Source organism: Stegodyphus dumicola, chromosome 6, assembly GCF_044657685.1.
Source record: "Stegodyphus dumicola isolate Sdum_Otavi_A_Nest chromosome 6, ASM4465768v1".
NCBI classification, from domain to species: Eukaryota; Metazoa; Arthropoda; class Arachnida; order Araneae; family Eresidae; genus Stegodyphus; species Stegodyphus dumicola.
In genome coordinates, this window is record NC_140773.1 from 87262563 (window position 1) to 87276323 (window position 13761).

Below are 13761 nucleotides of genomic sequence, written 5' to 3' on the forward strand. Positions count from 1 at the left end.
GAGGCCTTTTCAAGTAACTGTCTAGGCACCCTGGGCCACCAGTGCAGAGAACACACTGGTTAGCTCAAGAGGACAGCCCTATTGATGGATATGTTTGTTTAGAAGTATTGCGAGGCTTCCAGTTTGGTAAAATACAGGAATTGTAAATGAAAGATGATAACGGTGAAACCACAATTTCTGAAGCTTACTCCTATTATTATATGGTATTAAAATATAATTTATCAATATGAAAATTAATATCATAAATATTTATGTGCATTACATTTAATTATAAGTAATGATTATGTGAACTCTCAAACAAAAAGACTTTTGGACTGAAATGCAGAAAAATTCAATAGGACTCTAAAAATTAAAAATTTATTTTTAAAAAAATTGATATTTATAAATAATACTTTACAGGATCAAAATTTTATTATTTATTTATATTTTGTTTTAATTTGCTTGTGCTTTAACTCTTTTTCTTTAAAAAGGCTTCTCTGTCGCTACGCCTTTTTCTTTTTGAAGGGGGGAATAAAGGAAAAAAGACGGAACACTGTAGATGCGTGCCTAGATCCATATTGAAGAAGAATTTTGATTGCGTAGTATGCTAGTAATGCTAACTTGGTAATATCTAAAGAACTTGGCAGTCGAGGCAGTTTTAATTCCATTTTTATTTGCAACTGATATTTGTGGCCACAATCACTTGGCACTCTAGTCGTGCCTTTCCACAGAAGATTTACATTTTTGATATTGTTGAGATAGAAAGAGGGCCAGCGAAATTACATATTAGCAGAGTAGAGGGCAAAAGCTGAAGTGCGTAGTTATGAAAGATGGAAGCACGCGAAGAGAAAAGTTTCGGTTTGCAATTTGGTGATTGGTCGAGAGGGATCTGCATTATGGGTTAAGTAAGATCGCATGATTAATTTGAATGACGCAATGCAGATAAGTTATTACGATTTTAGAATAGAGAGGAAGAATTAATGTTTATAGTTTAATCTATAATTTTGATTCATATATTTTTATCTTATATATATATATATATATATATATATATGAAGCATAGAAGAGGAATCAGCTTGCAGTCGTTGTGGCTTAACGGCGTTATCTTCATCTATACGTCGAGTACCTAGAAATTCTTCAAGTTAGCGCTTGAAGTACGGTAACTCGAAGAATTTCCAGGCTTTATTTCCGCGTATATAAAATCATCACAGTAGATATTTGTCCAATCATAATGAAATACGGTACATTTCTATGATTCAATCATAATGAAATATGATAATTTGTTGTTATGTACACTGGTTCTTAAAATTAAGACTCAGGTATTTTAGACGGGGAAGCTAAGCGGTGATATATTAGCAAGGTGGAAGCTAGCAGAATAAGAATGACGTAATTAACTGTTAGCGGTATTTATACCAAGTTTGATGTACAGGCACAGCTAACCTATGATTGGTTAGTTTGTAACGTTACATAACAATAGAAAGATCTCGAATTTGAGAGAATAGATGAATTTAAGTGGAGAGCACCAAATTTAGAATGTTAATTTTGAAGTCGCCAATTATTTTTTAAAGAAGCTATCATATTTTGTTATACCTTACACACATATATACACATATAATATATATATATATATGTATGTATAATTATATATATATAATTATATAAATATAATATATATATAATCACATTATATTACACACACACACACACATATATATATATATATAATATACTTGTATATACACATATAATTACATTATATTATATATATATGCAATTACAAAAAAATTTTTGAAAAACAAAATATAAATTTCCCTAGGATTTTCGCTTATTAAGCTGTTGAAAAATTATCAGTAAAGGCATAAAAAAGGAAATTTAGAACTAATTTTTCATGGTATATGATATAACGTTATATAATTTTTCACGCTATATAAGCACATATATATACGTTTTATGCGGCCGATCGCAATCAAGAAGGAAGGTGCACAACTACGTCTTATAGCAGTCTTATTTGCAAATTTCATAGTCCTGAGACTACTTGATTTTGAGTTATGCGAGATAAACACAAGCGTAAGTACGTACGTACAGACGTCACGAAAAATCTCTTCTGAATCCCTTTTAAATCCATTTTGCAATCTGTTTTGGAAAATTAGTCTTTCATTGTGTCCGTACGTACAGATATCATGCAAAAATGTTGTTCAAATGGATTCGAGAGAGATCAAAGTGGACATTTTTGTTGAAATATGATAAACGAGAAATTTTTCGCGTTATAGAACTTCCTTTATTTGGTGCTAGGAACTTTGTTCGTTCTAATAAATCAGCTAAAGGAAACATTTTTTTTTTCATAAACATTTTGCTCTTTCACTGGTGTAAACAAGCATAGAAATTAAATATTTATAATATTTAAATTAATTAATTAAATATTTGTAATATTGATTAATTAAATATTTATAATATTTAATTTCTATGCATGTTTACGAAAGTGTATCATATGTGACTGAGATTCTCGCAATTTGGTGGGCTATCTTATTTCATTCATTTGTTAACATTCATAACATTGTATGTGACCAAAATTCAAGAGCTATTTGAATGTGCAATTTTTTTGAATTCCGTGTATATTCATGTAACCGAAGCTCGATAAAATGTGTTAAAGGAATACTAATTTGAATCATTACTAAAATTTTATACTTTACATTTGCTCAACTACCAATAAAATTTCCGGAAGTTTACTGTCCGGTGATGTTCAATAATGTAGCAAATCACATAAAATTCTGTTTCAACATTTTGAACTTCTTAAAACGTGTACGGGTACTGTCAAGCCAGCCGTGGCAGTCATTTGAATGATGCTGTGTTTCATTTTTAAAATAAAATGTCCAATCGTTTTAATAAACTCATATTTTTGAAAAAAGTATTCATTAGGGTTTTTTTAAAGCCGATTCAAATTCCAAAAGGTAGATGGCCCATCCTTTAGAAGCTATCAGAAGCCTCGTAGTAGTCATTCAAGAATTAGTCCAGCTTACTTTTAGACTAACGTTCAAGTGAATTGAAATGTTAACATTAACTTCGGCACTATGAGAGTTTGATGTCTTCTGCGTAGTAAATTTTTAATTCCGAAATTGTGAATTTAAGATTACGAGTGAAATGCATTATTAAGGCAAAATTTACGGTATACGTGTTACGTGAAGCAGGAAAATGTTCCTTTTTGCTTTTCCTCTCCATTTGTAAATAGTCATATAACTTGGAGTAGGGATAAAAATTCAGATTTTCATCTTTAAACTCTTTACTCAAAAGAACATTATGAATAGTTAAACTTCAATACTATGGTTTCATTCTCAATAATAAATTTATTAGTGTGTTATTTGTAGTGGTCAATAACATAACAGCTAAGTGTAGAGGCCAGACCTTTTGATAGCGTGCATGAATGTACCTGTGTGTTCGAAATGTTTAATAAATTACGCGTTGTTGCCATCTAATAGATTATTAAATATATTTTTATGTCAAAACATTAAAATGTGTAATAATAAGTAATAATAAAACACTTAAAATATTTACCGACATAAATTTTCCTTGTTTTTGCCATTTTTATGTGTTAACTAGCTACTGCACCAATGTTCTGTTTCTATACTTTGCCATAAATCATGGGCACCAATGCAGTGTTACTACTTCCTCTTAGGGAGGAAACTAATGCAGAAACAGACAGGTGAAACCGTAACTAACTAAATATCAACTGAGAAACTAAACTCTTAAGAGTTTGCTAATTACCACACTTTTAGTGATCGTATAAGTGAATTTTTAATGCATTGCGTTGTGAAAATGCATCCGGGACCGCGCCGTGAGAGGATCGAATAAACAACATGTAAAATCAATATATATATATAAGAAAAACACATAACAGATATAAAGAAAACATAAGTAATAGGTTTCCAGATTAAATATCAGTTTATTCAAATTCCTCACAATAAAAATTAAATCTTATCCTCATCAGAGAGTCTAATTTCTTATTGTGTTACCTTTTAATTTACTTATTTTAGACACATGGGGAATTCTTCAATTTGTCATTTACTTTTTGTTACATTTAAATTCATGATTTGCAAATCTATTACATGACTCTTTTAATTTAACGGGTACCCGATCTATAATTTCTAAGAGGTTAAGGAAAACATATTATTTGCAATTCACATCTGTTCTAAGGAAGATTACACAAACAACTTAAATTATTACATCCTAATTCATATAAAAACCTTAAGGTTTGTCTTGGTAATTTAGAAGGGGAAAGGGAAACAATTGAAAGCCTGAGAATTAATTTAAGATTCGACGTTGTTATTTTACATTCCAAGGAAGTCGTTGAAACCTTAATTAAAGTTCAAACACAAAAAAAATAGACTTATCTTGTAAGGACGTCTTGAAGTGGAGGACTCGTATCCTAATAAGCGTTGACGTCGGCGGGGCTCATTTTTACGGTCACAAATGGAAGTTTCAGAAGACATCGTCCTGTCTTGGCACTATTGGCGAAACACACACGCAGGTAACTGGTTTTCATAACGACGAAGCTATTTTTACTCTGGAAAACAGAAACAGGAGCACTGCTGCCCAGCACGGCTGTCCGCCCGGTCTTGAAAGTCTTAAGTCACTCGCCCGGTTCAATTTCGCCTTTTAACCAGAACGCGGCAGGGGAGCATGTTTGCAGCTTCCGGCCAGAAACGTCTCTCTAGGCAATTACGGCTCGCCTGTTCTTGCTCATCCCAAGCAAGCTTCAAGAGTAACGTCCAAAGTAAGTTCCGCAAGCAAGTCTTGCCAAGTCTCGCACGAGAAGTGATTCAAACTCGAGAACGCGGCAGGGGAGCATCTCTCTTCGTAAATTACATCGTTTAGAACACTCAATCCCAGAGCAAGTTTCAAGAGTAACGTCCAAGGTAAGTTCCGCAAGCAAGTCTTGCCAAGTCTCGCACGAAACGTGTCACACCAAAAAGTGATTCAAACTCGAATTTTCTTCGTCTCCTTCACAAACGCGGGCTCCCACTATGGCTTCAATTATCGCCCCCATAATTTGGGCAAAATTTGCGTTTTCAATCGCCAAAAACCTGAATGACTTACATCGAAAGTCAAGTGGCAACCTCTGACCCTTCTGTCACGTACTTCCTGTCCTAAGGTCAACTGCACAATGAAATTCCTTCTAGAACATTCTAAAGGACAAAGCGCTCGAAATCATGACTTAGCAAAATTGCCTCCCTTTCCCTGCTTCTTTTCACAATGAATCAAAGCTTGTACAAAAATTGCAAATAAAAGAAAAATAAATAATATTCTTTTTAAAGTAAATAATATTTCTAGAAGCATAAAATTAAAGCATTAAAATAAATAATTCAGAATCAAATAAAATTAAGATTTCCATAAATCAAAAAATCATTCAGCTAGTTTTTATAACGCGATCAGACAAATTCTCTACACAACATACGTTAATATTTTATGATAAACAACATTCACAAAAATTCTAGCCCGTTTCATTTTCAGATTACTAATTCATCATACTTAGTACTCTTACAGCTGTGATCCTCAACCACTTTATTTCGAAGTCGTTATTCTAGAGAATTTGATGGTATATTATGCAAACATGAAATTCAGCAACCGCCCCGCTTCTTCATCTGTACAACAACCAAAATCAACATACAATGGGTAAATCATTGTAAGAAGGATAGTTATAGAAGAGATGAAATCACGACAGCAATATATTTTAATCATGTATTGTGGCAAAGCTTTACTTGTTTCCCACACAAAGGATTTGGCGTTGATTTTACGACTTATGCTTTGATACTGTAATCATGTTTGTGTTTCGAGTGCAAGCTACTTCAGTATGACACTGTCCACTATCTCAAGGTTATTTGTTTGGAAGAGCACACGTGAACTGGAATTAAAACATGAGAGTGACTACTATTTAAAGCTTTTGTTTAGAACAAGATGAGTGAAAGAGAATTAACTTGAGAACAGGAAGTCACGAAAAGCTAGCTATCTTTGGAAACAAAGAAATTGTGTGAGTTTCTATATATATAGCTCTCTCTCGCTATATATATAGTTCTCTCTCTCTATATATATATTTATATATGTCTTACAGACATATATAAATATAGAGAGAGAGAGAGTTAAGATAGCTTTTCGTGAATTCCTCTCCGCAAATTAATTCTCTTTATATATGTCTGTAAGACAAAAAAAAAAAAAAAAAACTGAAAAGCAAAATTCTAACTTAAATTTACTCATTAACCCTTCATTCCAATTTATTTTAATTTCCGTTTTCTATTCTAAAATAAGTAATTGGTTATAATAAACATTTCTGCTGAGCAGCTTCATTTCTAGGTATGACTTTTACATAACGCTCTGACAAAAATAGCTTACCCATACTTTCAGCCCATAAGGATTTTATAACTTTATTAATTATCGAAATTAACTCATTCTGGATAAAAATTTCATCCTGAACGCATCACACATCGTTTTTGACTCTCTGCTGTATGGATTGCTACTGCGTTGCTCTTTTCTTATCGTAACGATAACAAAAATGTAAATCTTATGAAATAGGCGTGATTAGTATACGAAACTATTTGGGTCGCAAATGTTTAATTAAAATAAAAATGAGTATTAAACTTGACACGAATGCTTCTTATTAAAACTGCCTCGGCTGCAAAGTTTGCTTTTCATTATGGGTCAACGTTTACACAGTCAACATTTCTACATCATTGGATCAAAAATACGTTTATTAGGTTCTAAAGTCCATTTTACATTGCTTTACAGTAAGAAACACGGTTTGTTTTATAATGAGTAAATTACTGTTTTCAACTAATTTAATGAACACGTAAACGAACATTTTAGGTTTGGTATCAAACGTACGACCGTTTTTATGATATTTGGCAAGAAATATTTAACTTATATTTTAACAGAAAAAGAACTAATTCACTTTTAAATGGGACTATTCATTTATTTCATATATAATTTAATGTTATGTTTCTGTGTCACTTCTAATTTACATTTTTATGTGTAATTTTGTATGTTTAATATATGAGAGAAATAATGAATAAATTACAGGGTGTAGCGATACCTAAAGGCTATATCTTTGAGGAAAATAACTTTCTTTCTTTGTCATTCAACTGTATATATTGCACAGAATGTAAACTTTCATTTGTTAACGTTCTAAAGCGTTTCCCTAATAGGCTTTCTTATATCCAATCATTTTCCTCTTTGAAGGGGATATATCTAAGATAAAAATTTTTAAAGCGAACATCTGATTTTAACTGGCTCTTTACACACTATCAAAATCTCCCTCATCTTTGTAAAACCTTTTCCTTGAAAATTTTAATGATCATATTTCGTTTAAAAAATGTGAACGAGGTGACACTTTGTGATATTAAGCAACATTTTTCTGGTTCATTCTGTGAGATATCAAGAACAGCTTAATCAGTTACTACTCTGTTTGTAATAAATGAAAATATAGAAAATAAATCAATAAAATAAAAAATATTTACAAAAATTTTAACTGAATAAGAATTTAAGTTTGGAAATGAATTTTTTGTTTTGTTTAATTTTAGGTTTTCTACATAGCCAGAAAATAGGAAATAATCAAAAAGGAGGTTTTCCTGATTATGCGGTTCTGGGTCCAGGTGGGACATCTCTTTGATTATATGTTTTATATGGCCTTTTCTATTTGCCATTCATCCTGTGAAATTCTTGATGTTGTTCTTTCTTGAGGCTGATTTCATTAAGAATGTGTGTCTTAGAGAAAACTAATTTCAATACTACATACTTACAGTGTTCGAAGTAGATGGTTAATATAATTATTTACGCACACTCACATATTCATCCTTAACAGTTGCAATTACAAAATTTCCTCAAATCAAATTGAAGGATTTTTGAAAACGCTCAGTTAAGAAGATGACGAGGGTTCTGTGGGCATAGAAATCTAACTTTTGATGTAAGAGTAAATATTTCAATTAATAAAATAGTCATAATATATATTATGTCAAAATAGTAATCAACAATAGCATAAAATCCCATTTTTAACAAATAGTAATGAAATAAAGGCTAATGGTATACATACCTAGTTCCATTTTAGCATTCCCATCATAAAATTTATTCAAGATTAAGAATGAAGTTAATGAACTGATTTTGGAGATTGTTGATTCTGCCCTTGAATGACTTTTTTAATTAAACTTAAAGCTGGCCTCTTTGTTACTAGTACAAATATTTATTAATTGTATCTGCGGAAATTTTGTATGTAAATGTATGAAAGGCTTTGTATCGAAATGATTAAAAATGGAAGAACAGTTTATTAATTATGATTTTTACTCTAAGAAAAAGAAAATACATTAATAATTTCTAACGGCGCTATCTCCATCATAAAACACTATGCGAACAATCAATACCATGCTGAATTATCTAGAATGCAAAAATAAGAGTTTATTTACGCCATGAAACATTATCGTAACAAACAAAGGTGCCTATACTATTACGTTTTTTGAAAAATTTGATTTGTACACCGCATGATTTTCTCGTACCAACCTATTACGTTGCACACACATTTGCTGCACTTTATTTAAACTCATTTTCTCAAATTACTTTAGCTGGTTCTTCAAGGTAAGTTGAAAATGCCGTCAAAAATTGCAAATTTTTAAAGGAAACACTGCGGTTAATTTTTATCGTTCGGGAATCAAACTTCTTAATATAACTGTATTTTTTCATAACGAGTATAAAACTTTCCCAAATTAAAGTATAGGAACCTGGAAACCACATTAAAAGCCAGATTTCGTTATTTGTCGAAAATTAACTTTTTACAAAATTTGATTTTGCCAAAATATGAACAATTTCGTCATTTAAAACATTTCTGCATTTGAGAGTAGAATATACGATTATGACCTCAGAGACTGCGAAAATAAAGGCCGGGTAATGGTGTTAAGTCGGTAAGGGGCTGGGTATATACACTCAATGCGCAAAAATAACAGAATTTGCATATTATAGCGAATTTCTAAAACACTAATGAACAGATTTTTAAGGAAATTAGATATGAACATACATTTATAATGGAGAAAGAAATGTACACTGCGAAAATAAATAAATAATTAAATAAAAGGGGGACAATTCTATATCTACTGACTACTGAAGGGTAACGCAGTACGCGCAAGATGTACACGATTGAAAAAAAAAGGACAGTTCTGTATATTCCTTTCTACTTGGCCGATTGACGAAATTCGAATTCGTTTTTCATGTCTCGAAAGCGCGACTTCGGATATATGTTAGATTTATATATAGCATTATTCTAACCTAGGTATTTTGACACAAAATCAGACATTTTCTGTAATGACATTCCATTTTTCCCATATTTCGATAGTACGACTCAAATTATTCCTAAATATTATGAGTAAAATTTGGTGCGAAATTTACGAAAAAAATTAAAAATTATCTTGGCGTATTTTTTCAGTTTGCGCCAAGAATAATTTACTTGGCAAACTTCTTAATTTATAGCAACCTATTTTTTCTTTCCTTTTTTGCATTGCAGTGAGCGGAAAAAAAGTCATCGTTCATACTTTAATATAATTTTAACAAAGTGCGTAAACCACATTTGACGTTATTATCGTTAAAAAAAAAGATGCCAAATTTCAAAATGCTCCAATATGTACTTTTACGTATATCTCAAAAAAAGTTGAATAAAAAACTGTAATTTTTTGCAGTAGTACCTAGAAATACATCTACTTTAAGAGGATGTTAAAATTTTTATAGGTTGTAATAAAACAAAATTTCGAAAAATTTATAAAAAATATTTAAAAACACAAGTTTTAAAAGTAAATCATAAAAAATGTGCGAATTATATTTGTATTAAGCCTAAATTCTGAAAGCTGAAAGAAGGAAACAAGTAAGTTTAAGAAAAAAAAAAGAGATATTAATAAATATATATCAAATTCAATTAACATTGAGGAACTAATTTTTTGAAAAACTACAAGGGCGATTTTTACAAAACTTGGCATTTGAGCATAATTTGAGTCGTAGAGTCGAAATATAGAAAAAAAATCTGGCATGTCATTTCAGAAAAAGTCCAATTTTGTGTCAAAATACCTATGTTAGAATAATGCTACATATATATCTAATATATATTCGTCGCTTTCGAGACATTAAAAACGCAAGTTGAATTTCGTCAATCGGCCCAGTAGGAACGGGAGATATAAAACTGCCCCCTTTTTTGTGCAGTGTACCAGTCAAAAGCCATTTTATGTACCCTTAGTTATTAGCAAAGATCATAGTGCAGGGATATCCAAAATTCACGTTATGATGTCAAACTGAAAATGAGTCTAATATGGGACATGGTCCCCTCTCGCAGCCAGATAGGTCGAGCAACGTGACGCCATATTGGACAGGACGCAAATGAGGAGACCCTGTTGTAGTCGATCCTACTCCTGCAGAGAGGCAGTTTTCAACTCCGGGATGTTTCTCGGAGGGGTACGTCGAGATGAAATTGCCCTCTCAGTAGCGTTCCAGACATTCTCTTTATGGTTAAAGTCAGGAGATCTGGCTGGCCAATTCATGCGACGAATACCCTCGCTTTCCAGGTAATCTTTGTTCAGCTGAGCCCTATGTCGATTAGGTTTCTTGTCTATTAACAGGAACCCAGGATAACCTGCCCCCTTAAAAGTCGAACATAAGGCTCTAAGATGTCCTCTCTGTACCTCATAGCAGTCAGAAATTCTTTTGCAGACACATACAAAGATGTGAGACGATGCAAAATAATGCTTACCGAAATTGTTTCACCTCCACCACTGTAATGATCCTTTTCCCTGTTGAGGAACGGATGGTGTGGTTTCTAAGATCTCTCCAGATACAGGTACGCCTAGAATTAGTAACCAGGCTGAATCTCGACTCATCTATAAAACGTATGGTAGTCCACTGAAGTGTGCACCAAGGCGCAAAACCCGTTCTCTTGGTTGCTGCAGCGAGCGGGACGGAAACAGCGGATCTTCTCGCATACAGTCCTTTCTCATGAAGGCTTCGAGCAACAGTAAACCGTGAAACTCGTATTCCAATGGCATCATATTTTCACGTGAGAGCTGTGATGCTGTAGCAGTCCTGCATTGGCGCTGCAGTGCTAAATAACGGTTGCTCTGGATCTTGGTCGACCTTTTCCAGATCTTCTCGATATGAATTCAGTGTCTTGAAACCGTTTCCGCAAACTACAGACACCAGTGGGCGTTAGATTGAGCTCTGTAGCTATTTGTGCTCGTGACTGACCTGCCCCTAATCTACCGACAAATCTTCTCATTTAGTAATTCATGCGTCCGTGGCTGCTCCTTTTACCTGATACCTTGTAAAATTTACCCGTCTTGCTAGAAACACGGCGAATTTGTGAAGGTGTACGAGAATACAAATCGCTGAAAACTTCTCATGCGCTTATATCCCCTCCAGAATCACAACTCCGCAGACATTAAGTGTACGCTTACGTGTTCGACTGCAAATATTTGCATAATTATTCGGCGGCATAATTAGTACCTTTGGTTCAATACCTTTTGTAAAAATAGACATAATTTGCAAATACTGTTAATTTTGCAAAGACCTGTTTATCTGCATTTTGAATTCTACGAGATTCATCTATACGCAATATCTACAGACGGCACCAAAAATTCTTTTGAATAATTTCAAATCCATTTTACACTTCGTTTTGGAAAGAAGAGTAATTTATTTTTTCTCTACCTACAGAAGTAAAGCCAAATATCTTCCAAATTTCCTTTGAAATATGATACCCGAAATTTTTCGCATCTGCAATATTTCCTTTAACTTCTAACAAGGAAGCAAAAAAGGAAAAACAAGGTATCAATGGTAATCTCGGTGTATTACAACAGTTGTTGAAAAGTCTATATGTGAAAATACTTTCCATTTTGAGTTGATAGTAACACGCTGCCTGTTGATAAGTATATCGGAGACATCATTAAACATTTCTTTCTTACAGGAACCTGCAGATTGCTACGAAGGATCTTTAAGATCTATGTCAACCAGCGTGGAAGTTTTTTAAAACTATTTCACTTTATGAGGGCAGGGAAAAAAAGATTCTTTCATGAGGAAATACCATTCTTTTTTAATCGTTATTTCATCATGCATTATCTTCGTTTGCTTCTTTGAAGCAAGCATGCTTCATTTTCTTTGAGTGTATATAGATAAGTTTCTGAACACTGGTAGTTCGTTCCAGATCCCAATTGTGACGGGAGTGATGGCTATTTAAGGATGTTCATGATTTTCTCCGTAAGTACGTAAATGCGAATGAATTTCCTTGAGAAAGTCTTCAATTAATGCAACGCTATCATTAAGCTGTTACATATCATGCGGCTTTTCATTTTCAAATAAGCTAATCAGAAAATCAATCATTGTCATTTGTGAACGTATTAGTTAAACGAAGTACACTAAAATCCATACAGTTAAGTCAAGCATAGTGAGGTATCACAACCTGGAATAGATTATATACTTCTAGTGACTAGGCGTTATATTGATATGTATTTTAAGCAAGTTAATTTTTCAATTACAGTTATAAACAAAGGTTCTAATTGTTTCTGGGGGTTCAAATTTGCTTCCTGAAGCCAGTGAATGACATAATTATTAAGGCGAACGAAATTATGTTTCATAAATCTGACGCAGCAATTCGTGTACATCCGTAAATGTCGACAAACTTCTAATCTGACGCAATAATTTTATCACTATTAATTATTCCTAAAAGCTGTCGCTTAGATTGCATTTCTAGCAGCAAAATATGAATTTAAATTTCTTTCGTCAAAATACTGTTTTTATATGAACTTGAGTAACATTTTCAGGTCCTGTGCTACCGGAATCTTCTCCGCAATCTAGAGTTGAAAAATGTGGTACTATTTTGTTGGATGAATGCTTGAAGGACTTACAGACGTTTCTGAGACTCACTCATCTACCTTTTACTTCCAAAAACAACGAACTAGACGAACTCTGCAGGTATGTATTTCAGTGTGATTGCAAATAACAATTTCATGGCAGATAGTATTCAGAAAAAGTTGTGAATGCTCCGACAGGGGTAATTTATGTTTATGTTAATTGGAATGCACTTAGTCTTGATGTATTTCTCGGTGGTGTGAAAGAAACCTTTCTCTTGAATAATATTCTCCAGCACAGCTGTTAAATAAAACAAGCGCAGTTTTGTGAACTGATAATTAACTTTAAAGGTTATTAATTATTATTTTGAATTATTATAATTAATTATATTATTACTACATTAACAGCGTTTCATGTCGATATTCTAGTTTTATAAGGCAAAAGCCCAGTGCTCTAATCTAGATGATTTCGGTACATATTTTGTTAAGTAACGTAATGAATAGCTCAACTTTAGATCGGAAAATCCAAGTTTCAAATTTCTTCAAACTCCATGCAATAGCATATGTTTCTCTTTCAATAGTAGACCACGATTGCTAAGCTCGAGTTAACATCTGACTTGCATAAGCTATGGGGTAAATGTGTTCATTGAAATTTTGAGACAAACATACTGTAATTCATATTTGACTGGCATCACAATTTATAATGAATTGTAGCCCTCATACTGGTGTATATAATAATGTAGCTTTAGTCAGAGCATTCTCAAGTTTCTCAACAGCTAAGTCATGCTTTTCCTTTCATGGTATTTGTTCAGGTATCTTCTTCTTTGTAAGTTCAGTAAGTGAATTCGCTAATTCAGAATATTTTGAAATATAGTCTCGATAATACACTCATGCCCATAAATTAAGGATAATTCGGAGTCACGCGGAAATCGAACTC

At 32.7% G+C, this 13761-nt stretch overlaps 1 protein-coding gene across 1 annotated transcript in view; it reads left to right on the forward strand.

The window, feature by feature from the left end:
- LOC118188371 (uncharacterized) overlaps positions 1-13761 on the forward strand; it is a 60419-nt gene that overhangs the window by 23725 nt on the left and 22933 nt on the right. Inside the window, exons 2-3 of the mRNA XM_035358786.2 lie at positions 7545-7616; positions 12798-12948. Coding sequence (XP_035214677.1) covers positions 7545-7616; positions 12798-12948 — 223 coding nt within the window. The remainder of the gene's footprint in view (positions 1-7544; positions 7617-12797; positions 12949-13761) is intronic.